The sequence below is a fragment of the Bufo gargarizans genome, chromosome 2 (genome assembly GCF_014858855.1).
Source record: "Bufo gargarizans isolate SCDJY-AF-19 chromosome 2, ASM1485885v1, whole genome shotgun sequence".
NCBI classification, from domain to species: Eukaryota; Metazoa; Chordata; class Amphibia; order Anura; family Bufonidae; genus Bufo; species Bufo gargarizans.
Window position 1 is genome coordinate 245,312,810 of NC_058081.1, and position 25,649 is coordinate 245,338,458.

At 40.7% G+C, this 25,649-nt stretch overlaps 1 protein-coding gene across 5 annotated transcripts in view; it reads left to right on the forward strand.

Annotated features, from left to right (window-relative positions):
• Positions 1 to 8,010, forward strand: part of PIK3CG (phosphatidylinositol-4,5-bisphosphate 3-kinase catalytic subunit gamma) — an 80,590-nt gene extending 72,580 nt beyond the window's left edge. For all 5 annotated transcript variants that reach the window (XM_044280183.1, XM_044280187.1, XM_044280184.1 and 2 more), the window contains 2 exons: positions 3,620 to 3,777; positions 7,478 to 8,010. In XM_044280183.1, the coding sequence (XP_044136118.1) occupies positions 3,620 to 3,777; positions 7,478 to 7,759 (440 nt within the window). In that variant the 3' untranslated portion in view covers positions 7,760 to 8,010. The remainder of the gene's footprint in view (positions 1 to 3,619; positions 3,778 to 7,477) is intronic.
• Positions 8,011 to 25,649: the final 17,639 nt, after the last annotated feature.

The window sequence follows — 25,649 nt, forward strand, 5'->3', positions numbered from 1 at the left end:
AAAGCCTTCAGATAATTTTTTGGACACTAGATCTATCGAATTGTTTAAACACAATCACTTTGTTATCCAACTTTTAAATTTTATACTCACCCATAAATATTATAGTTTGATCGGTCGTTTTTACCACCAGCTCAGGGGCACCGCGATGGGTAGCCCATGTGCGCCCACTTATGCAAATCTTCTCCTTGGCTAGTGGGAAGACACCGTCGTATTCTCCTGAGTCTATGACCAACTGGACCATATACATCCAATTATGGTTGAGGTTTATAGACGATATTCTGTTGTTGTGGTCCGGAACCAAGGAAGAATTTACATTATTTATGGAGGAGCTAAATGTGAACCATATAGGCTTATTTTTCACTTTTGAAATGCACCATGATTCTATTAATTTTCTTAATACGCGGATTCAAAGGGGGCGAGGACAACTGTATTAAAACAACCCTATACCGTAAAAAAAACGCTGATTAACAGCTTACTAAGATGGGACAGTTTTTCACGCAAAGGCATTAAAAAGAGGGATCCCAAAAGGGCAGTTTCTCAGAATTCAGAGAATCTGCTCTGATCATAATGATTTTACTAGTGAAGTGTCTAGAATCTAGATTATTTAATCGCTTCAAACAATGAGGGTATCCGGACTCCGGTTTTTATGAGGCGTGGGGAAACGGCAACATCATGGATAGAGGTAGACTACTTCAATTCAAAGAAAAGAATAAACAAACTGAGGTGATCCGAATAATAGGGACTTTTGATACGGCATCCCTTCAAATCTGGAAAATTCTCGGGCGGTATTGGTCCAGATTTGGAGTAAGTCCTCCCTCCTAAGCTCCCGGCAATTACTTTTAGACGTGGACGGAGTATAGGGGATTCAATAGTACAGAGCCACTTTGAAACCCCCACAAAAAGTACATGGTTGATCAATAGAAAACTTGGCACATTCAGGTGCGATAAATGTAAAGCCTGTCAATACATTCATACAGGCTATACCTTTATGGATAGCAAGCAAACAAAGATCTTTAGGGCCCGTTCTTTCGCCAACTGTAATACGACTGGTGTTGTTTATTTGGCTCAATGTGACTGTGGACTTAAATATATAGACAAAACCTGCAGAATATTCAAGAAAAGGATTTTGGAACATATAAGAGATATTCGTAATAAACGCGATAAGCCGTTATCCTGACATGTGGTACTTTACCATTTGGGTGATCCCAAAACGTAACATTTTTTAATGATTGAGACCATTAGACAATCTATTAGAGGGGGCGACGTTGATAGGTTGCTAAAACAAAAAGAGTCAAAATAGACCTATACCCTTAATACGGTCACCCCTTCAGGTCTCAACGAGAATATTGACTTTTTATGCTTCCTGTGAGGAACCAGCCTATATTCTTTCTTTATTGAAACTAATATCAATGTATTGCTAATGTATGCAATAAAAACTTCATTGTATATCTTAGAAACTTTCTTCACAACCTAATATTTAGATTTTATTTTTTTCACATCCCATTATGGATTTGAAAATAATAATCTGACCACTGTATTGCTAATATATAGATGTGCAGGCTGATACAACTCTCCTCCGATTCGCTCTCCAACAATACAATTCTAACTGGGTATTTTATATCCTTTTGGCGTCATAGTTACTTTGACGCCAACTCTCCGGTCATGTGATCTGAAATTTGGTCTTGTGACCGGTGGTCACCAGATCAGAAAGTTTCACGCTACTTGGCCCGATCAAGAGCGGGTCATATGACCTTGGTTTGCGCACTGGCACAATATTTAAATAGCTCAGCGAGAATTAGACCCGCCCTCCACTCTATCCTACACGCTGGTCTTACCGCTACTCTGGTGTCCCCGCTACATCATGTTGGGCATCCGCCTGAAGGTCTCCTGCTGTGACAACATGTATTCATACCTGGCGGCACGCAAGTAACCAGCCATGTTAGCTGAGACTAGTATCATCTAGCTGTTTAATAGCGGTCTCTTTTGTAGATTGGTTGCAGTGCGGGTGTATGTAATTATCATACTGCATATGTACATCTTTGACCGCTCAGTGGTGTGCAGTAATATATCAGCAATAACTGCCTGGTATTATAACATTAATCTACTCTTTTATGACTTAGGTGCCAATATTGTGTTGTAGCTGTGGGATGCTGTGGATTGTGGGGGAACACCCCATGACACTTATTTTCGGTATATCATCCCTCGATATTTGGTATTGACTATCGAATGATTACTGAACCTGGCTTTGATTTCTTTATTGGAGGGAGAAAGAAAATATGTAACAAGCTTTATATTTTTTTAATAACTATAATCGGCATAAAATCAGCGTAGAGCGCTCATTGGGTCTCATGCAGTCATATTTTTGATTATCTTGGTGGGGTAATTATATTTTTAGTATTGTAGGGAGCAGAGTTGTAGTCAGCTTTACCTTTGTGACTTATATTGATTATTTGTATGTAATCAGGTTATTGTGAAGACATTTTGGTGTAGTTTTTTTATTTAACTTGCATCAGCTTGACCTTGATATGTAATCAGCTTGTAATCAGCCTATAGAATATGTAATCAGCAATTAACTAGCTTACACAAACAATATGATCTAGAAATGTATTCAGCACCTATTTGAACCTAGACATATATTCACTATGTACCCAGCCACCCACCATATTTTGTAAATTTTTTGTATTAACTGTTTCACATTTAGATTTTTCACAATTGCACATTTTTGTTTATTATTTTATGTACCTATGTTAGTCTGGTCAACTATTTAGTGATAGCTCATCTCTATAGGTCTATCCCAAATTAGGGCTGTCCTAGGGCATTTAGGAGGTTCCTGATACAGGATTGCCCCTATCGGGGCGGCTATTCCGTCGTTGTAGGCAAGGTGCACAGTCTTAGGGTCAGATATAGGGACAGTACCTGAGATTTTCATCTTCACCCTACCTACAAGATGGTGAAACAAACTATATTTGACCGTGATAACATTGTCTAATCGTCAATTTGGGTTGTTATTTTTTTGGGGGTGTTTTATTAATATAGATCCTAATAAAAGTTATGTTTTATGCGGGATAATCTGTGAATTCTGATAACTATATTACCTCAACGATTACACCCTTTGACGGGTAATTGTCCTAGCTGTGAATTCTATCTCAATTATTGTGTAAGTCACAGTAAAAATATGGTAAGGATGTTGAGTAAATGAAATGGCACACTCCCCCAAACATCCATTTCAATTCCAGATAGTAATGCGTTACATAAACATTAATGCATATATGACATTACAGTGCATACATACATAAACATCAAGGAGGGTGAATACTTTTGTAAGGCACTGTAAGAAATATATATAAATAAAATAATAATCCACCCTCTTACTGGGTTTTATTTGAAGGTTAGGACAATAAATACAAGAGTGAATATATAAAATAATTATATTGTATTCTATGGAAAATTGCTGTCAAGTTATTATTGACAATTATATGGAGATATAATTATGGAATCAGTAAGAAATAAAAGACAAGTTTGTACTTATAGACAGCAACAATTACAATATGTTATCTTAGCAACAAAGATTACAGTCTAAACTTACAGTTCCTTAAACTTAACATATTTTTTATTATAGGCAATCTATTCCACATTGATTTTGGACACATCCTTGGTAACTATAAAAGCTTTCTAGGCATTAACAAGGAAAGAGTACCGTTCGTTTTAACACCAGATTTCTTACATGTGATGGGAACCTCAGGAAAGAAAACAAGTGAATACTTTCTTAAATTCCAGGTATTACTACATTTTATGTAATAGTTACAATTAATCTCATTGATATGTAAGCACACGTAAAAGAATAATGTACAAATGGTCTATGAACATCTAGCATCTGTCTAATCTATCTATTATATAAAGCTGACTGTATGTGTGTATGTATGTTTGCTAAAGGAATCCACACCGTCACATTTATAATCACGAAATTTGACACACAGGTACATCAGTGTCCGGAAAGGTTTTAGACCGGGTCTCAGCGCTCTAGGACGTACCGTTCCTGAGATATTCCCCAAAAATGCAAATATGGCACATCACATGGCTTACATTAGCCAATAGAAGCCTGCAGGTCTTTCTCCTCAAATCCCAACTGCCATACACACGGCCACATGACCCTTATCAGCCAATAGAAGCTCACAGGTCCTTAGTCTCCACATACGCACAGTTTAACACCAGGTTTCCATAACAACCCAGCCATTTTTCTTCATTGCTGTAGGTCAGCTTTAAAGGGGCATGGCGCTGTGGATGACACTGTTAAGGGAGCGGAGTGCTGTGGAGGTCACAGTTAAGTGGGCAGGTAGGGTGGCCAAGATAGACTTAAAAATCCCGCCCCAGGTCCCACTAAGCCACGCCCTTGACTCGGTTAGGCCACGCTCCCTCCAACTCCGCAGCCAACGGGGATTGAAAAAACTTCTGTCAGCTGCAGGAGTGGGAAGGAGGGTTACTTTCTCCCTGCAACTCATGCTCTGAGTCACTGTTAAGGGGGCAGGATGCGGTGGAGGTCACAGTTAAGGGGGCGGTCTGCTATGGAGGTCAGTTAAGGGCGGGCTGTAGAGGTCACTGTTAAGGGGGCAGGTGTTGTTGAGTTCACATTTTAAGGGAAAGGAGCTCTGTGGAGGTCACTGTTAAAGGGCAGGTTATTGTGGAAATCACTGTTAACGAGATGAGACTGTGGAGGTCACTGTTAAAGGGGAAGGCGCTGTTGATGTTACTATTAAGGGGACAGGCCATTGTGGAGGTCACTGTTAAGGGAGGAGGGGACTGTGGAGACCACTATTTAAGGGGCAGCAGGGTACTGTGAGGTCTCTGTTAAGGCAGCAGGTTACTTCAAGGTCACTGTTAAGGGAGCGGGATACAGTGGAGGTCACTATTAAGAGGGCAGGGTACTGTGGCAGTCACTGTTAAAGAGGCAGTCGCTGTGGAGGTCTCTGTTAAGGGGGCTGGGAATGGTGGATGTCAGTTAAGGGGACTGTAACCTACGGTCAGTGTTAAGGAGCGGGTGCTGTAGAGGTCACTGTTAAGGGGACAGACCCCTGTGGAGGTCACTGTCAAGAGGGTGGGGTGCTGTGGAACTCACTGTTAATGGGGTAGGCTGTTGTGAAGGTCAAATTTAAGGGGGTGGGCTGGTGTGGAGTTCCCATTTTAAGCAGATGGGGCACTGTGGGGGGGTTAGTGTTAAGGTGTGGGAGGCTGTGGTGGTCACAGTTAAGGGGGCGGGGTACTGTAGATGTCACTACTGTAGATGTCACTGTTATAGTGGATACTGTCTATCTTTTAATGACACACACAAATATTAAATGAAATAGATTAAATATACCAGTGCAAAGCCGGGTCCTTCTGCCAGTCTATAATATATATATATAGTAGATACTTTTAGATATGATTTTGAAGAAGATTTAATTGCACAGGCAACATAATGCAATGGTTAGAAAGTGTCTCTTTGTAGAGGAAAAATAAGTAAATTTTTTAACAAAACTCCACCTGCAGTTGTCAGAGCACAAGAACATGAGGAAGTACTGTATAAGAAGACAGAAATTCAATGTATATTTTATCCTCTGCTCATGTGTGATTTATTGAAAAATAAAATGCAGTATTTTTCATTATCAGAATACTCCTTTTATACTTCAGTGAGGAGATAACCATCTGCAGAGAAATATTGTCTGATAACACTATTACATATTTCTATCTCTGGCTGTTAAATCATGAGATGAACATTTCCTCATTAGAATATCCAGGCCTGTTTGGCCCTTAATGGACAGATCACTTTTTTTATTTGTGTCTCTCTGCATTACAGCAGCCATAACTTTATTTTTTCGTTCACATGGCTTTATGAAAGCAGTTATCCGGGCTCAGAATTGAACCTAGACATTTCCCCTTTTTCACCCCTCCAGCACCTTGAGATGAGCATTGGAGTATTTCATGCTCTGATGTGTCCTGCTTTGGATCACGCTGAAGGGCTTTTTCTGCAGATCCGGTGGCATACCAAGTCTCTGCTTGGCGGAGGCTTCCGTCTAGCATTTTTCCCAGTGATGTCACAGGCACTAATGCCGGGCTTTAGCGCTGCCCTAGCCTGTAGTCCGTAGGGTTTCATTCTCTATGGGGCAGGAATGGATGCGGACAGCACACAGTCTGCTGTCTGTATCCGCATCCCAGAGTGCGCCCCCGATCTTCCGGTCCACGTCCCCGGAAAAAAATTGCGGACAAGAATAGGCAGATAAATGGGGGTGCCGACCAGGTGTATTGCGGATCCGCAATACACTACGGACGTGTGAATGGACCCAAAAATTTTAACAAAAAAGCCCTTGCATGAAATGGTCCGATGCTCATCTCAGAGGGGCTGCCTGGGTGGAAAAGGGGATATATGCTGGCATCAGTGAATACACCGATGCCAGCGCTTTACCCCTTTGTATAATGCGGTCAGCATTGACTGCAGCATGTACAGACTGTGTGGAGGGAGGGTGATTGGTGCAGATTTCCGGTGATGGTGACAGGCATCGGAGGCTTGCCTTCTACGGATGCCCCCTGGCTGGGTCTCATAGGCAGGCTGTCAGTGTATTACACTAGGAATATACTGACAGTCAATGTATTACAATACAATTGTATTGTAATGCATTCTAGAGAGTATCAGACCCCCAAAAGCAAATGTCCCACAGTGTAACAAAAATAAAAAGTAAAAAAGGCTTTTTTTAAAATAAAAAAAAGTTTCAAGTGAAAAAAAAAATTACCTTTCTGCTCATCATGCAATATACAATAAAAAAAAAAATAGACATATGGTATTAGGGTTTACCGTGTCCGTAATGACCAGCTTTATGAAAATATCATACTCTACCCTGTCATATAATCGGTAAAAAACAAACACCACAATAGCCATTTTTTGGTCAGTTTGCCTTACAAAAAGTGTAGTAGCAAGCAATCAAAAAGTACAATGTACCTCAAAATAGTACCCCTGAAAACTTTACCTCATCCTGCAAAAAATGAGCCCCTACACAAGATGATTGACACAAAAAATAAAAATAAAATATGGCTCTCAGAAAATGGCAACACAAAAACTGCATTTTTTTTCAAAAATGCTTTTATTGTGTAAGGTTGCAAACAAAAATAAAAAATAAAAAAATAGACATATTATGTACAGATGCAGGCCATCATAGTCGGAAAAGAAGTTGCCCGTCTTTTAACTTTTTGTCCTGCTCCTAATAACAGGATTAATTTTAGTTTTGCCTAAAATGCTTTTCTTTTCTAAACACAGGCGAGCCCTGCTTTGGACTATCTATGTTGTGTCACTATCTCTATCTTGTCTAGATTGCTTGATGCTGATCACTAACAATTTGAAAGTTGTTATGATTAAGGTGTATCGACATACGTGTGGGGAACCCCTTTAACCAGACGAAAGGCAGTTTCTCTAATTCTTCTTCTAACCAAATTTATAAATCTTTATTTTCAGGACGTATGTGTAAAAGCCTATTTGGCTCTGCGACATCATACAAACTTAATGATCATACTGTTCTCCATGATGCTCATGACAGGAATGCCGCAGCTAACAAGTAAAGAGGACATTGATTATATTCGAGAGTCATTGACTGTTGGGAAAAATGAAGACAATGCTAAAAAACATTTTCTTGACCAAATTGAGGTTTGCAGAGATAAAGGCTGGACTGTGCAGTTCAACTGGTTCCTTCATCTTGTTCTAGGCATTAAGCAAGGCGTGGAGAAACATTCAGCTTAAACCTGCTGGGGACATGGTACAGTACACAGTATTCATAAATGTAAGGACCTCCCAATAATCACCGGGGTGTATTGATATAGTGATTTTTTTTTTTTTCCTGAACTAAAATGGCATTAACACACGATAATCATTATATGAATGACACTGATCTAGCTTTATATGTTAGCATATTCCTTGACAATTCAGTCTGAATTTTGACTTCTAACAAAAAGAAAACACTGAAATAAAACTATTTTAAGTTACCCATAAAACTAAGCATCTAGGCAAAAATGGTATTGCCAAATTCACACCATGCAGTCTTTGATTTCATTTTACAACTCCAATTCCAACAAAGTAAAGACACTGTACAGAATGCAATGATTTGCAAATTTCATAGACCCATATTTTGTTCACAATAGATCATAGAACACATATCAAATGTTGAAAGTGAGACATTTTACCAAAAAATAACTCATTTAGAATTTGATGGCAGGAACGCATCTCAAAAAAGTTGGGACAGAGCCATGCCTACCATTGTGTAGCATCCCCGCTTCTTTTAACAACAGTGTGTAAATGTCTAGGAAGTGAGGAGATCAATTGCTGGAGTTTTAGAAGAGGCATGTTGTCCATTTTTGTCTGATGTAGGATTCTAGCTTCTCAACAGTCTGAGGTGTTACAGATCAGCGAATGTGGACCCACTGTGGTTTGGCTTTGGGCTAAACCTTGATGGTTTTATCCCTGTGCTCCCCTGGTATTCACCCTTTAATCCCAGTACAGGGATTTGGCCTTCTCTGCAGAGAAGCAAAGGACCACTACCTCCTGGAATAGTTCCAGTGTAGTTAGCAGCTGACCTACAAGGGTCAGGGACTCTGGTGCAAGCACGAGAAGCTCATGACACCAAAGAGGCAGGAATAGTCTGAACAGCCAAATAACATAACTTTTCTGAGAACCAGACAGCACACTTGAAGCATAGTTTGTGAGAGACACAGGATAAACAGGCAGACAGGGTGATAATGAAGATACAAACAAGACAGGATGGCTGGATGCTTGGCAGGAAGATAGAAGAGGCAGACAGACAGGATTAACTAAAAGACAGAACTGGAAGACACAAGCAGGGCAGGTATAAGCTGGAGACCAGACAGGAACAAACACAGGTAAATCGTTGTAGCAAAAGACTATCAATGCACATTTGCTGGTCACAAGTGAACCTAAAGCTCAGGTAACCACCAGCTGGACAGGGCACTTTAAATGCCCAGGATTTGGAGACAGACACCCTCCAGCTCCTTATGCGCAAGGGTCAGTATTGATGATTGTGTACTATGGGTCCTCATGCAGCACTGCGTAAAAATATTCACAGATTGGTGAACTTCTGCACATCTTTGCTTCTGAGAGACTCTTGGTTTGGTAAGTCATGTGACTTAGGCTACTTTCGTATGCCAACTGATAGCATTTGCAAGACTGATCAGGATCCTTGATCAGTCTTAAAAATGCCTGATCAGTCAGAAAAATGCATTGAAATGCCGGATCCGGATGTCATCCGGCAAAACAGATCCAGCATTTATTTTTTTCACCTTTTTTTCGGTCTGCGCATGCACAGACCGGAAGGACGGATCCAGCATTCCAGCATTTTGAATGCCGGATCCAGCACTAATACATTGCTATGGAAAAAAATGCTACGGTTTTATCTTTTGCCTGATCAGTCAAAATGACTGAACTGAAGACATCCTGATGCATCCTGAATGGATTACTCTCCATTCAGAATGCATGGGGATATGCCTGATCAGTTCTTTTCCGGCGTTGAGCCCTTTTGACGGAACTCCAGCAGTTTTTTTATTAGTACCACTTACTTTTCCAGCCTTTTGTTGCACCTGTTCCAACTTTTTTGAGATGCGTTGCTGCCATCAACTCCCAAATGATATTTATTTTTTATAAAAAATTTTATGAAATCGTAAAATGTCTCACTTGCAACATCTTATGTGTTCTGTGATTTAATGTGAATAGAATTGGGTCTGAGATTTCAGAAGTCAGTTAGTAGTCATCAATAGCTATTTTCTATTTGAAGTTTAAAAAGTTCATGATGATGGCAGTGTGTCACCAAATGATGGAGTCACAAGACAAAGAATTGAAAGAATTTTTTTGGTCTTTCCTTTTTTATTATCAGATGACTCCTGTTTTCTGTTAATAGCAACATATTAGGAGATTACTATTTATGTAGCTCCCTAATATATTTTAAAGTCGTTTGGTAAGTCTTTAATTTTTTTAGCATTGACTGGTAGCTAAAAGGAAAGGATATTTGTAATGCATTTTACAGTCACTGGTCAGGTTTCCCGATGCAGTTTTAGAAGCCAAAACCAGAAATAAATAAAAAAAAGACATGTAATTTCTGTCATTTCGATTAAATTTCCTTTTATGACCAACTCCTGAAACCACTTTCTTCCAAAACAGCATCAGGAACCCTGACTGTGTAGCCGTATCCTAATAATACAGACAGTGGGGTAGAACTGGCTTGCTTAGTTGCCCATAGCAACCAATCAGATTCAACCTTTCATTTTTCACAGCTCCTTTGGAAAATGAAAGGTGGAATCTGATTTGTTGTTATGGGCAACTTAGCGAGTTGCACTTTACACCAGTTTGCTAAATCTCCGCCAATGTTCATGACATGAAGATCAGCTACGCTCTGCAACACGGTAAAGGATTCTTCACAGGAACCTCACTGATGTACAAATAAAAAGTAATGCCGAACCCTACATTCTCTTTGTGAATTTGTTGCACTAGAAATGTTACTACTCTGAGACTTTGTAATGTACAGTTAATCCCTCTGATAGTAAATAAAAGTATAACTTAATTGGGGAATGTATAGAAAATTTAGATTGTGAGCTGCAGGGGACAATGGGTAATGACAATGTCTCTAAAGTGCTGTGAAGAAACGGATGCAAACAAGCTCTGCCTCTAATGCCACCAGGCGCATGTATCACGTAGATTAAGGCGCTCTCTCCTCAAGGAGAGATAATACCCCCCAAAATCTAAAGTGCTGCAGAATATATCGGTATAATAAGCAATAAATAAATAAACTGTGCATCGTTGTCCAGGACACTTCCTGCTTCCTGTCCATAGCAGTGCTACCCAAGAGCAGCAGGAACAGGTTCCAGAATCAGCAAATGCACAGCGCAAATTTTTTTTTTATTTGAAACCAGAGGGTTTCTTTTATTATTCAAGGCTGTCATTCATACTAAGGACTAAATGCCACACTTGCTTATTTATACTTACAGACCCTTTCCAAACACACAGTGATACTAGGTGTTCCTGCACAAGGTATAGTAACTAGTCTTTTGTCATAGATACTTAGTATAGTCAGTCCACCTGACAGCTTGTCTCCCTTGAAAACAAAGGATTGGGCGTGTTGAAATTCAACATGGCCATCCCTTTTCCTCTGGTCATATGCCAATCAAACAGTGACTGAGAATTTCCTACACATTTAATGGCCCAGCTTATGTCTACAGCTTCTATCTTTTATATTGAGAACAAGGTCACATTGCTAGCTGCCTCAGAACAGCAATGATTGCATCCTTCTTCACCTCTTAGATTGAAATTCTGCAGCATAGTACAGTACAATGTAAGTAAATGGGATTTTGCAACAAACCCCATGTACTCACAACATAAAACTCCACAGTAGATTCTAGATATGCAGCAGGCTTAAAAATCCCTGTCTGTTGAAATGCTATTGCATACTATACCCCAAAATTGGCAACAGAATAATGTAACTTGTATTTCATTGCAGTTTTAAGGTGTAGTATTTTCACTATCTCGGAAACTTATCACTGTTGGTGTTCTGCCATAAAAAAGTAACACATTTTGGATCATTCGATTTTTTTTTTTTTTTTGATTTTTTTTTTCATAGACCTTTGTGACTTTTTGTGATTGTACAGTGGTCTCACCACTTTTGAAAAGTGAGTTGAAAAGCAGGCGTAGTTAAGGTAGGTGAGTCAGTGTACATTAGTTGTAAGAAAATGTTATTTTTCAAAAAGGTGCAAAAATGTCAGTTTTACTGCAATAGGCGATTGGTGTAAAAATTGGGGTAACATCTCTAGACACGTTTAAAGGAGCACACAGTTGACCACAGTCCAATGTTTAACACATTTGCATAAAATTATCAAAATGATCAGACTCTAGGAAAATTGACTCCCCGTGTGTGGGGAGAGATTTTTGACTAAATGGTAATGTGGAGGAAGTGTTTGTAAAGTATGGGTAATATATGCATATAGTTGCCTTATAAATGTGTAGTCAGCCAATCATTAGCAAGGCAGGTATTTGCCCCTCCATCTTTACTTTCCCTTGCTTCCATTTCTCTTAGTATAGGTTTTCATCTGTTTTTATATATTCACCTACAACAGAAAAAAAAATTTAGACTATATGCAAGGGAGATAATTCAGACTTTTTTTCACAAATTTTACATATTCCCTGCTTGGTCAACAAAAGTATTTAGGCTGTGGGAAATGATTCCATCTTCTAATACATGTAAGGGTACTTTCACACTTGTGGCAGTGTGATCCGGCAAGCAGTTCCGTCGCCAGAACTGCCTGCCGGATCCAGCAAACTGCATGCAAACTGACAGCATTTGTAGATGGATCGAGATGCGGATCTGTCTCACAAATGCATTGCAAGAACGGATCTGTCTCTCCGTTTGTCATACGGACAAACGGATCCATTTCAATTTTTTTTCCACATTTTTAAAGGTCTGCGCATGCGCAGACCGTCAGGCCGGATCCGGCATTGCCGTATCTTTAATGCCGGATCCGGCACTAATACATTCCTATGGAAAAAAAAATATGATCCGGCATTCAAGCAAGTGTTCAGTCTTTTTGGCCGGAGATAAAACCGCAGCATGCTGATGCATCCTGAACGACATTCTGATGCATCCTGAACGGATTGCTCTCCATTCAGAATGCATGGGGATAAAACTGATCAGTTATTTTCCGGTATTGAGCCCCTAGGACTGAAATCTATGCCGGAAAAGAAAAACGCTAGTGTGAAAGTACCCTAATAAAGTAATTACAGTATTCCATATAAACCATATACTAATGGGACTCTATTTTTATGGTGAAACTTCGATATTTCTTTCACATTTTCCAAACCTTATCTCTGCTCTAGTAGTGACCCTAGACTTCAGGCCATAACTTTACCTGTTCACAGTGTTATAATTCTGCTGTAGTGACTTCCCGACCGCTGCCGTATATGTACGGGCGGGGTGCAGGAGCAGCCCCCACTTGATCAGCAGCAGGGGCCTGGCTGTTCCTAAAAGCCGAGCCCCTGCTGTATACACCAGCATCGGTTATTACAGAGATGCCGGTGCATTAACCCTTTGCATGCCGCAGTCAACGCTGATAGCGGCATGTACCGAATTTGCAGAACGAGGGGGCTCTCTCTCCGACCTTATCGGGTCCCCGTGCTGCGATGAATAGGAAGGCAGCCCGATGCCTTCCACAGGCATCGTGGCTTGCCTCCTACGGAAGCCTGTGAGACTCAGTCCCATAGGCAGCCTGTCAGTGTAATACAGTCAATACATTACAATACACTATGTATTGTGATGCATTGTAGAGGGGATCAGACCCCCAAATGTTAATCTCCCATTGTGGGACAAAAATAAAAAGTTATAAAAAAAGTTTATTAAAAATAAAAAAAATGTAATTTTTAAAAAAGCGTCCTTTCCCCTCATCAAGCCATATACAATAAAAAATTAAAAGCCGTATTAGGTATCACCACATCCATAATAACTGTCTCTCTAAAGATAACACATGATCTAAACTGTCAGATGAACGCCGTGAAAAAATAATAGCGGCACCCAGCTATTTTTGCTATTTTGGTCACTTTCTTTTATAAACAGTGAAGCGAGTGATCAAAAAGGACTATGTACCCCACAATGGTACCACTGAAAAGTCACCTCATCCTGCAAAAATTGAGCCCCTACACAAGACGATTGGCGGACAAAAAAAAAACGGCTCTCAGAAAGTGGCAACACAAAAGCTAATTTTTTTTTCCAAAAATGTTTTTATTGTGTAAGATTTCAAACAAAAATAAAAAAATATACATATTAGGTATCTCTGCATCTGTAGTGACCTGCTCTATAAAAATATCTAATGGTCATCCCTGGACATTGGAGGCCAACTGTAACGCCCTCTCTCTATGAATGGTCTGAGGAAGTGAAGCGCATTCACAGAGTGGAAGAACTAGTGGCAACTGCACATGAACGCAATTCTGCTTTCTTAGCTTTGTGGAACCCATGGATGGTATTTATGGGCTCAGGGAAATTTACTTCCCTGCTTCAGGCCCCTTATGGCACATAGGAGACTCGATAGCGTTTAAGAAGGGGAAATAGAACTGCCATGGGGGATGGACAGTCTAGAGGTGGGGGTTTATTTAATTTTTTTTTTCTCCCTCCTTCCTATTTTCCTTCTCTTTACTGTTGGAACTTCTTCTCTATTCTCTTCCTCAATGCTGGATTCCATCCATATCTCTGTCTATTTCACAACTGAGGATGGAGATTTCATAATATATTTCATATGGTCTATTGACTGTTTCGCTGCATGCAAACAGGTCATGGTTTGTATAGACCAGATCATTGACAAGGATTTGTTTGGTCTGGTAACTACATTTAGGTAAGAGCCTTAAGTTAGTATGCCGTTCTGTTTAGTATACTCTGGCCGTAGGGGCAGTTAGAACAGGAGACGATTAAAACTGCCTAGTTATATAATAACACTGCTATAACCTGACAATTCATGTTCCCATTGTACCTTCTTGTATTTTCTAGTTTAATAAAGACAGATTATACATAAAATATCTAATGGTCTACCCTTTCAGGTGAATGCTTTAAAAAAACAGTGTCATCTGACCTTATAAAAAGCGTAATAGCGAGTGTTGAAAACGTACTATGTACCCCAAAATGGTACTAATGAAAACTTCCACTCATCCCACAAAAAATTAGCCCCCACATAAGATGGTCGAAAAATCAATAACATATGGCTCTCAGAAAATGGTGATACAAAAAGAGGATTTTCTTTTCAAAAATGCTTTGCGGAATAGCGGTAAAATGTAAAAAAAAACTATATAAAATTGGTATCTCTTTAATCGTACTCACTAGCAGCTCACAAAAAGCTAAAAAGCAACCACAAAGTTGTATGTAACCTGAAAAAGCTCAGCTGAGAGAAAACAAAAATGTATGGTTGTCAGAAAATAGCTGTACTGGTCTTCAGAGGCTGATCAATAGCAGCATGTTACCTGTAAACCATTCCACCAAAATCTGCCGTCCAAAAACCATATGGTGTTCCATCATCTCTTCTGATCCCTACCGTGTGCACAAACAGCAATTTACGACTACATATGGGATGTTGCTGTGTTAAGGAGAAAATGCTTAACAAAATTTGTGGTGCTTTTTTCTCTTGTTACCCCTTGTGAAAATGAAAAATGGGCTTATGCAACATTTTATTGAAATAAATTAGAATTGTGTAAGTACCTTAGTGTGCCTTCAAATGTAACGGCGTCCAAAAATATTCCAGTAAAATCCGCCCTCCAAAAACCATATGGCTCCTATCCTCCTGAGCCCTGCTGTGTGCCTATATAGCAGTTTACGACCACATGTAGGGTGTTTCTGTAAACTGCAGAATCAGGGTAATAAATATTCAGGTTTGTTTAGCTGTTAACGTATGCACAAAGACTTTGTTCTTTACTCTTGTGTCTCTGCCTTTGTCCATTTACTTTAGTAGACTTTCCAAGACCATATACTTTATATTTCATCCTGTTGTATTTAAGCCATTCTCTTTAGGTGATCTTTACTTTAGGACTATACAATATATATCTATATCTATATATCTCTATCTATCTTAGAATGTGCACTGTGTAGGGTTATATAGAATATTTATCCATTTGTACTTCGTGTACCACTGGATACTGCAGGTCAAGACGATTACAGCAATACCACATTTATATTGTTTTATTTTTTAGAGGCTTTATTTATCATCATCCAAGAAAGAATAAAACTACACAGTGTAAAAAACAAACACCCATTCACACACACTCATGCATACTACATGTCTACAGTTCACAGAGGCTCATATACAATACATTTAGAAAGTAGTACTATTTAGTGCAATCCAGCATGTCCATATTTTATCAAACTTCTGTTGGCATAGAGAATTTTGTATAGTGGGATATATTTATTAAATAGTTGAATCCAGCGAGTCAGACTGGTCGAGACAGTGGATTTCCAAGATATAACAAGCATTTTTCTAACACAGGAAAGAATGAAAAAAAAAAAAAACTATCATATGCTCCTCCTATCATATTCTCCATAATGCCAAGGAGGCATACCTGGAGAGTAAGGACCCTAGGAAATTGGAAGTAAGTACTGAAAAAGAGGAGGACCTCCAACCAAAACTGATTAGCCATGGGACATGGCCACACCAAATGTATGTACATGCCCATATCCGCATGACAGCGAAAACATACATCTGATGAGGAAGCAGCCATTTTTTTTAAGTCTCTCAGGGGTATAGTATATCCTATTTAAGAATGTTGCTTGAATAAGTAAATCTCGAGCACTAACCACAGAAGAGAAATAGGAGCTCTCTACCACCTTTGATTTGTCTCCGCTGTTAGTGTAGGAATGTCTCTCAGCTATTTAACATAAGCTGTCTCAAAAGGCTTGACCCACTAGACTGTAATAAGGTATATCCTCTAGTTAAGGGTTTGGAGAGATTCGGGGTGCCAATGAGATCCTTTAGCTTGAACCACTAGTGACCCAAATTTTGCCTGCGTAGCATGCCTGAGCTAGAGGTAGTGAAAGAAGAATTGTTGTGGAATCCCATGTTTTTCCCTGAAAACATCAAAGGTGGGGAAGTTATTATCAGTCGGAAATAAATGAGCAAGATACTTAACTCCTGCTCTCGGCCACATCTCTTCACCAGGAAGCTCCAGGAAGTGTGGGAAATGAGGGTTAAACCAGAGTGGAGATCTAGGCGAATATACATCAACTCCAATGGCCTGAAAAAAGTTCTGTAAAAATTGACCAAACATGGGCGATAGGAAGAGGAAAAGAACTCATGGGTTGATACCTATATGGTAGGTTAATAAGACTTTCATAGGACTCTAGGAGTTCCCCCGCTGGGGCCGTCGCCGTATTGCTATAATTTATATCTACCCACCAATGTGAATAAACCAGCTGGGATGCCAGGAAGTAATGATACATATTAGGGCAGAGAGGCCGCCAGACTGTTATGGTGCTTGCAGAGTTAAACTAAACCCAGGAGATCGGCTATGCCAATAGAACGTGCATAGGATGGTGTTCAAGAATTTTAAGAATTTCCTGGGCATAATGACAGGTGCAGTATGAAACAGGTACAGGAACTTTGGTAGATAAATCCTACCAATAAGTGTGTAAGAGGGAGGTGATCCCAAGCCTTCAACTTCATTTCAGTGTTCTGTAACAGTGCCTCTAAATTCCACTCCATAAATTTGGACACCTTTGGCTGAACAACCACACCACAAGGTATTTTATAGAAAGCACATTGAGTAAATTGACAGGGAGTCCTGAATTGCATTGGTATTGGTAATTGGGGGACATAGTGGGAAGAGGGAAGGGAAAAGGAACTAGGTCTCAAAGCTAGGGAAAGGGAAACAGACCCCATCTATACAAACCCTAATCCTAGCCCTGACTCCTATCCGTATGAACAGACCTTGAGGGTAGGAATGTTCATACCCTGGAATCTATAACCCTGGAATAGTGTCAGGGCTTGAGATGACCTGTTCTTTCCAATATGAAAGCGTCTCCCTGAGGCCTAGTAACAAAAGACAGAGGGGAAATAAAATATAAAAGGAAAGTAACACTTAACTTATTAAGTAAATGGAGAAGCAGGAACTCAGAAGAGGACCCCACACCAGCACTTCCAATACTAAACTGAAGCTATCAACCGCATAGCGTGATGGGTGAAGCCAGATTAAGTAGGAGAGTTGGAATGACCACTAAGCTACACCTGAGTCAAAAGATCTGGTCATTACCAGCAACAATACTGAAACAAGTGAAACCAAAAGAGGCTGTCAGATCACATCACGTGCAGCCAGTCTCTTTAATCTTCTAACACCTGTCATGTTAGAGACCGTGACACATAGGGAGAAGTGCTGATTTGTTCCAGTATTTTCTAAGCCTCGTAAATGACCCAAACGCGTAGGAGTGCCACCAGGGAAGGACCCTCGTCTGCCAGATATACCAATGTATCATCCGCATACATGGACACTACGGATAGTGGCCGCGAAAGGCTCAATAGCCTGGGCAAATATTAAGGGGGATAAGAGGCAACCATGATGTGAGCCCCTGTTAAGTGGAAAGGGGCCTGAGATATCTAGATTTTTTCTAATACATGCTCTGGGAGCATCATAAAGTAGTTTAACCCAATTGCAAAATTGAAGTGTAATATTAAAACTGGGTAGTAAAACCCAGAGATAGGGCCACTCAATTATATCAAAAGCTTTGCAGCTATCTAAAGACAAAACAAAGACTGGGGAATCAGAGCCCTCCGCAGCTGCCACGTTTACAAATGATGTCTGGATATTGATATCAGTTGTCCTCCATGACAAAAGTAGGAGTACCCCTTCTTATCAGGGAATTACCACCGCCATACATTTGTCAGTCCCAGTGCAGAGCACCACGACTGAAGGGGTACGGACGCTGCATTACTACCACCCAAGCGGTCCAAATTCACATCCATGACAGTATTAAAATCACCTGCACATAGTGGACTGGATGGGAATGAAGCTAGTTTTTGAGAAATATGTTCTAGGAGGCTAACATTGAAAGGGGGAAGCATATATATGATAACAATAGTAAATACAAAGGAGGTAATTTATTAATCTGAAATACTCCGCTATCTGTGACTTTTCCCCGACTTTTCCACAATTGCTGAGGCTCTGATGTGAAATAAAAAAAGAGCCCCCGCCAAGAAACTACACAACTCAAGGTATTTATCTATGGGTAGTGAGCATTTTGACCCCACAGGTGTTTTCCAGAAATTAATTTGTAGTGGATGGTGAAAAGTAAATATGTAAGCTGTGCAGAGTGTACCAGATTGTAATAAAGTGGTAAAATTACAGGGTGCATAAAGGAGAAAATTAATAACCTATGGATGTGTGGTAGCAATTCTTTATGCACAACCCAGGTTTTTAAGGGCAGGTTTTACAATAATGGTGTCTTTTTTAATCCCCCTTTGGGTTCTTCCCTTCCTTGCTGTTTGAGGGACTTCACCAGGGAAATGTTGCCCTCGTGCAATACAGGCACCATCACTTCTAGAAGTGCTGGGCCCTCCCCCTTTCTGGTTTTCAAAAGTTGGGCTTTTGATCGCCACCTTTTGAAAATAAAGGAATGATCCTGTCTGGCCTGCAGATTGAAAAAATACGTAAGCATTATATACTGCCAACTGTACACAATGTGCATGGCCACCTATATTTTGCACATGGCATTGTATGGCTTCAGCACTTGAAAGATTAACCCCTACTTTGCACATATTGTAGTCCACAATGCAGTCTGGCTTGGGGTAGTGATAGCTCATACAGGGGAAGGGGAGTTGCTGCTCTGGTCAGTACAAGGATATCCCTCTACACTGTTGCCCTTTCTGAGTGGTTACCCGAGCAGGGACCTAGGGAGGTCTCTCTGATTTGTGAGTACCATTCCACAAGCTACAGTTCCTCTGGGACTTAGGGACTTCAATAGTGTAATAATTATACACATAGTGGTGGTAACCCTGGTCTGGTAGTGGATACACAGTCTCACAGTATTTTCCCACTAACTCTTACGACGGGGGCTTATTCTTGTGGTTCAATCCAGGTGCCCTTTCCTTTGTAAATCCAGAACCTGTGGGTGGACCCAGAAGTACTCTCGCACAGCTTATACATTTTAGAAGAGGAATTGGGACTTAGAAATCAGGGATCCTGGAACTGCCAATAAAAAAATAAATTATTGAACACTGCAGAAATTCCAGGGGCAGTTTTTTACAATAGATAGAGGTGGAGGTGCACCACAAGTCCCTGCAGACCACAGCATAACTGTCCCTTATATACTGTATAAAAGCTTCCGTCTGCCTCCTTGCACCTGCCTGTAGCAAGTGCTTACCGCTCAGTCAGGCGGCTAGTTCATTACTCTGCATGCCAGGAGTATAGGGGGAGAGGTCACTGAAAGCACTGGCCACGCTAGTCAGTGAGCGTAAACGTAGTATGTAAATGTATATTTAATTAATGTGTAAATCTATATTTAATTTAAACATACGGTATTAGCCTCCTGTCCCCGCCAGGCTGTGAGGGAGCAGTGCAGGCAGAGGCCCGCAGCTCCCAGCACAGCCCGTCTCACTAGTCAGCACAGTATTATGCTGAAAGAACACTGCTAAGGGACATTTCAGCATAAGATTTCTACCATAAATAAACGTTTTCCCTAAATAAAGTATATTAGAAAAATGTTCCCTGTCATTGTCCCTCCGCATTAGCAATAAATAAAACAATGTCATTTGCTCTTTAACCCCTTAAGGACTCAGCCCTATTTCACCTTAAGGACTTTTTCGTCACATATTGTACTTCATGACACTGGTAAAATGAAGTCAAAAAATTAATTTTTTTGCATAAAAAATATCAAATTTACCAAAAATGTTGAAAAATTAGCAAATTTCAAAGTTTCAGTTTCTCTACTTCTGTAATACATAGTAATACCCCCAAAAATTGTGATGACTTTACATTCCCCATATGTCTACTTCATGTTTGAATTATTTTGGGAATGATATTTTATTTTTTGGTAATGTTGCAAGGCTTAGAAGTTTAGAAGCAAATCAAAGGGTCTGAAGTCACTTTGCGAGGCTTACATAATAGAACCCACCCAAAAATAACCCCATTCTATAAACTACACCCCTCAAGGTATTCAAAACTGATTTTACAAACTTTGTTAACCCTTTAGGTGTTGCACAAGAGTTATTGGCAAATGGGGATGAAATTTGAGAATTTCATTTTTTTGCCTAATTTTCCATTTTAACCCATTTTTTCCACTAACAAAGCAAAGGTTAACAGCCAAACAAGACTGTATCCTTATTGCCCTGACTCTGCCATTTACAGAAACACCCGATATGTGGCCGTAAACTACTGTACGGGCACACAGTAGGGCATAGAGGGAAAGGCGCGCCGTATGGTTTTTGGAAGCCAGATTTTGCTGGACTGGTTTTTTGACACCATGTCCCATTTGAAGCCCCCCTGATGCACCCCTAGAGTAGAAACTCCATAAAAGTGACCCCATCTAAGAAACTACACCCCTCACGGTATTTAAAACGTATTTTGCAAACTTTGTTAACCCTTTAGGTGTTGCACAAGATTTAATGGAAAATAGAGATACAATTTCAAAATTTCACTTTTTTGGCAGATTTTCCATTTTAATATTTTTTTTCCAGTTACAAAGCAAGGGTTAACAGCCAAACAAAACTCATTATTTATGGCCCTAATTCTGTAGTTTACAGAAACACCCTATATGTGGTCGTAAACTGCTGTACGGGCACATGGCAGGGCGCAGAAGGAAAGGAACGCCATACGGTTTTTGGAAGGCAGATTTTGCTGGACTGGTTTTTTTGACACCATGTCCCATTTGAGGCCCCCCTGATGCACCCCTAGAGTAGAAACTCCCAAAAAGTGACCCCATTTTAGAAACTATGGGATAGGGTGGCAGTTTTGTTGGTACTAGTTTAGGGTACATATGATTTTCGGTTGCTCTATATTACACTTTTTGTGCGGCAAGGTAACAAGAAATTGCTTTTTTGGAACTTTTTTTTATTATTTACAACATTCTTCTGACAGGTTAGATCATGTGGTAATTTTATAGAGCAGGTTGTCATGGATGCGGCGATACCTAATATATATATGTAAGTTTTATACAATGACTTTTAAAACCCAAAAAAATGTTTTAGTGTCCCCATAGTCTAAGAGCCATAGTTTTTTCAGTTTTTGGGCGATTATCTTAAATAGGGTCTCATTTTTTGCGGGATGAGATGACTGTTTTGGGGTGCATATGACTTTTTGATCGCTTACTATTACACTTTTTGTGACAAAACATAGTTTTTTTTACACCGTTTTTATTTTTATTTTTTTACGGTGGTCACCTAAGGGGTTAGGTCATGTGATATTTTTATAGAGCTGGTCGATATGGACGCGGCGATACCTAATATGTATACTTTATTTTTATTTATGTAAGTTTTACACAATGATTTCATTTTTGAAACAAAAAAAAATCATGTTTTAGTGTTTCCATAGTCTAAGAGCCATATTTCTTTCAGTTTTTCGGCGATTATCTTGGGTAACGTATGATTTTTGCGGGATGAGATGACGGTTTGATTGGTACTATTTTGGCGTACATGCGACTTTTTTGATCACTTTTATTACCTTTTTTGGGAAGTAAGGTGGGCAAATTTAAATTTTCTCATAGTTTTTTTATTTTTTTTATTTTTATGGCGTTCACCGTGCGGGGAAAGTAACATGACCGTTTTATAGATCAGGTCGTTATGGACGCGGCGATACCTAATATGTGTAGTGTATTTTTTTTTTTTTTTTTTATTCAGTGATTAAATGTTTTTTTTTTATCTTAACTTTTTTTTACTTTTTTTACATTTTTTTTTACCCAGACCCACTTGGTTCTTGAAGATCCAGTGGGTCTGATGTCTGTATAATACAGTACAGTACTCTATATAGGGTACTGTACTGTATTTTACTTTTCACTTTGTCTGAACAGATCTATGCCTATAGCATAGATCTGTTCAGCACCATGGACAGCAGGACGCCTGAGAAGGCGTCCTGTTGCCATGGGAACCTTCCCTGTCTGCCACAACTTTGCAGACGGGGAAGGGTGAGGATGGGGCTGTCGGGGGGCTCTCTCCCTCTCCATCGGGGGGCTGCAAAGGCACAGCAGCCCCCCGATGGGAGAGGGAGGGAGCTCCCTGACCCTGACAGTTAACCTTTTCCATACAGCGGTCCGTACGGACCGTGGTATGGAAAGTGTTAAACGGCTGACATCTGCACAGATGTCAGCCGTTTATACCAGGGTGTCAGCAATGTGCTGGCACCCTGGTATACCCACTAGACGCCAACGAATTTTCAAGGGGAGGCGGGCGCACAGCACCGCCCACAACCCCCCCCCCCCTGCACCACCTGCCGGCATTAAATCATGCAGGGGTGCAGGGGTGCAGGGGGGGGTGCAAAATCGCCATTTTGAGCATTTTCAAAGTTTCTGATTCACGCGGTCAGGGACCGCGGGGATCAGAAACTGCAGAAAATTGACCTGCGGTTTGCAGCGATCGCCAATATGGGGGGGTCACCCCTGGCGTTGTGACAGGATGCTGGCTGAATGATTTCAGCTGGCATACCGTTGCGATTAACCCCCGCGGCGCCGGAATCTCTATTTAAAGTTAGGACGTACCGGTACGCCCTGAGTCCTTAAGGACTCGGGAAATAGGGCGTACCGTTACGCCCTACGTCCTTAAGGGGTTAAATGATTGAAATACAAGTTTTGCTGAATGTTTCCCCCAAATCTATATATCAATCTGCTTAGTTCCTCCTGCTCTATAACATGCTGCCTGTAGCTCAGATATCATGTTCACCGCGTCTGGTTCCATTTAAAGGGGTTGTGTTAAGTTTAGAAATTATCCCCTATTGAGGATAACTAACTGATCACTGGGGGACCCCCACGGATCCCGAGAACAGAGGTCCCGTTCCATTCATTCTCTATAGGAGCGGCAGAAATAGCTGAGCGATATACTCCTGGGATCAGTGGGGGTCCCTGCAGTCTTACAGTACCCCCCACGATCGTTTAGTTATTCCTTATCCACAGGATAGGGGATAACTTCTAACCTTGGCACAACCCCTTCAAGTTAGATATCCTGTCTGCCATCTGCTGTTAAAAAGTAAACATTTCAATGAAGAAATTCACTTTCACAGCAAGACAGAGAAAATCAAGGAAGAGCTTTTTCATAGCTCCGGTGTTTGCACATTACTGCTGGCTAGAGCCGTCATGTTTTACAGTGCATAGCCCCTCTGTGAGATGGTAAGCATACATGTCACTGTTTGTGTATACATGTTTGTGTGTGTATAGTTGTTATATGTGCCCATGAATATATGAATATGTGTATCACAGTGTGCATAAGTGTGTACAGGGTATGTTGGTTTTGAGCACCCTTCCTCTGTTAAAGGCGTTGTGCCACGAACATTTTCTACATTATTCAAAACACATCTGGATCTGAACACTCTTGTATTTGCACGTAATTAAAAACAGAGTATAACCACTGAGCAATTCAATATAATGTATCTGTATAGCGCCACCTTCTATTTAGTTTCAAAATGATTTTTATTGAGGGATCGAACAGATCATGGAGAACAAAACCAAGGACTGTGCTGTAATGAGAAGCCCCACGCAGGCGGCAGCTTAAAGAAGACCTTTCAGTTCGGTTCACCAGGGAGGAGAAAAAAACCTCCCAGGCTGTGAGCTCTGCGCTGCGATTGGACATCGCTACAGCCAGGGAGAAGGAACGCTCAGGGAGAAACAGGGCAGACTCCTCTCTGGTGAACTGCTAGTAGCGATTACCATACAGCACGGGAGAAGGTAATAGGGCCACAGTGGGTGAACAGAGCGGCGCCCAGGGATAATAGCAAGTGCAGTGAGATCCCTGGGCGCCGCTCTACATGTCCAGATAATTATCTTACAATGTTGGGGCCCATGAAAGGTCCTCTTTAGGGCAGAGATACATAAATGCACAGTCAACAAAATAAAATACAAAACAGAAAACTTATTAAACACAGGAAAGATATCCCATGAAGGGCATGGCTTTGGGAATTGTGTCAGTTAAATAGACAGGGTAGCAGGGAAGGATGATCATATACCACCCACAACTTGTAAAAAATAATGCAACTAGTAGATTGAAACCTCTCCCCAAACTGCTATAGTGTCAAGTATGGTAACCTGTGAGACGAGTGGGAGGAGAACAGCCAAGGCTGCCAGAGTTTCAGATAAGAGTCAACCGAGTCCCCTATAATATCTGCAATCTTTTCGTATATGGCCATTCTATCCATTCATTGTAGAACTTCAGATAAATTGAGGGCTTGAGTACACCGATCGGCCGCAATATGTATGCCAGCCGCTAACAAAAGGAATTGGGCCAATTTAAATGGTGCGTACCTCAGCCCTTATGGTTCGTCCCCAAGTAGACATGCAGATAGGGTTTTGTGAAAAGTGGTGCCCAGAACATCTGAGATGACTTAACATACACATGTCCAGAAGGTAGTCACTATAGGGCACACCCACCTGATAAGGTACATCGACCCTATGGAATCACAGCCTTGGAAGCCAAAGGGCGCGACTGATAGATAAGATTAAATCTTTCGGGCACTAGGTAGGCCCTATGGAGAACTTTAAGGGAAGTTTTGACTAGGGAAACCTGCCAACAACCTTTGCTAATAGTTTCACAGCATGCATGCCACTTAGATGGGGGCATCGAGGAGTGGATGTACTCCTCCCACTTTGATATGAAGGGCAACTTGTGATCAGTAGATGGAGTGTTTAGCCAGGTATAAAGATGGGAAACCGATCCCACCCTTTCAAAAGAATGTAAAAGGAAGCGTTCTAAGGGAATATATGCGATGGATGGGGAGGCTTCCACGATGGTCCGCCAAATGGACAGCGTCTGAACCAATCTATAGTCCTCAGATGGAGGAAGTATTTAGATCTCCGCTGTGATGCTGAAAGTAATTTCCTGTCAGTGAGAAAGTCATGTAGACGTGTCAGGCAATTGGCAGACCACCATGAGAAATTCCCCAAATCCTCACCTGGTGGAAAGACCAGGTTAGCCAATAGTGGGGTAAG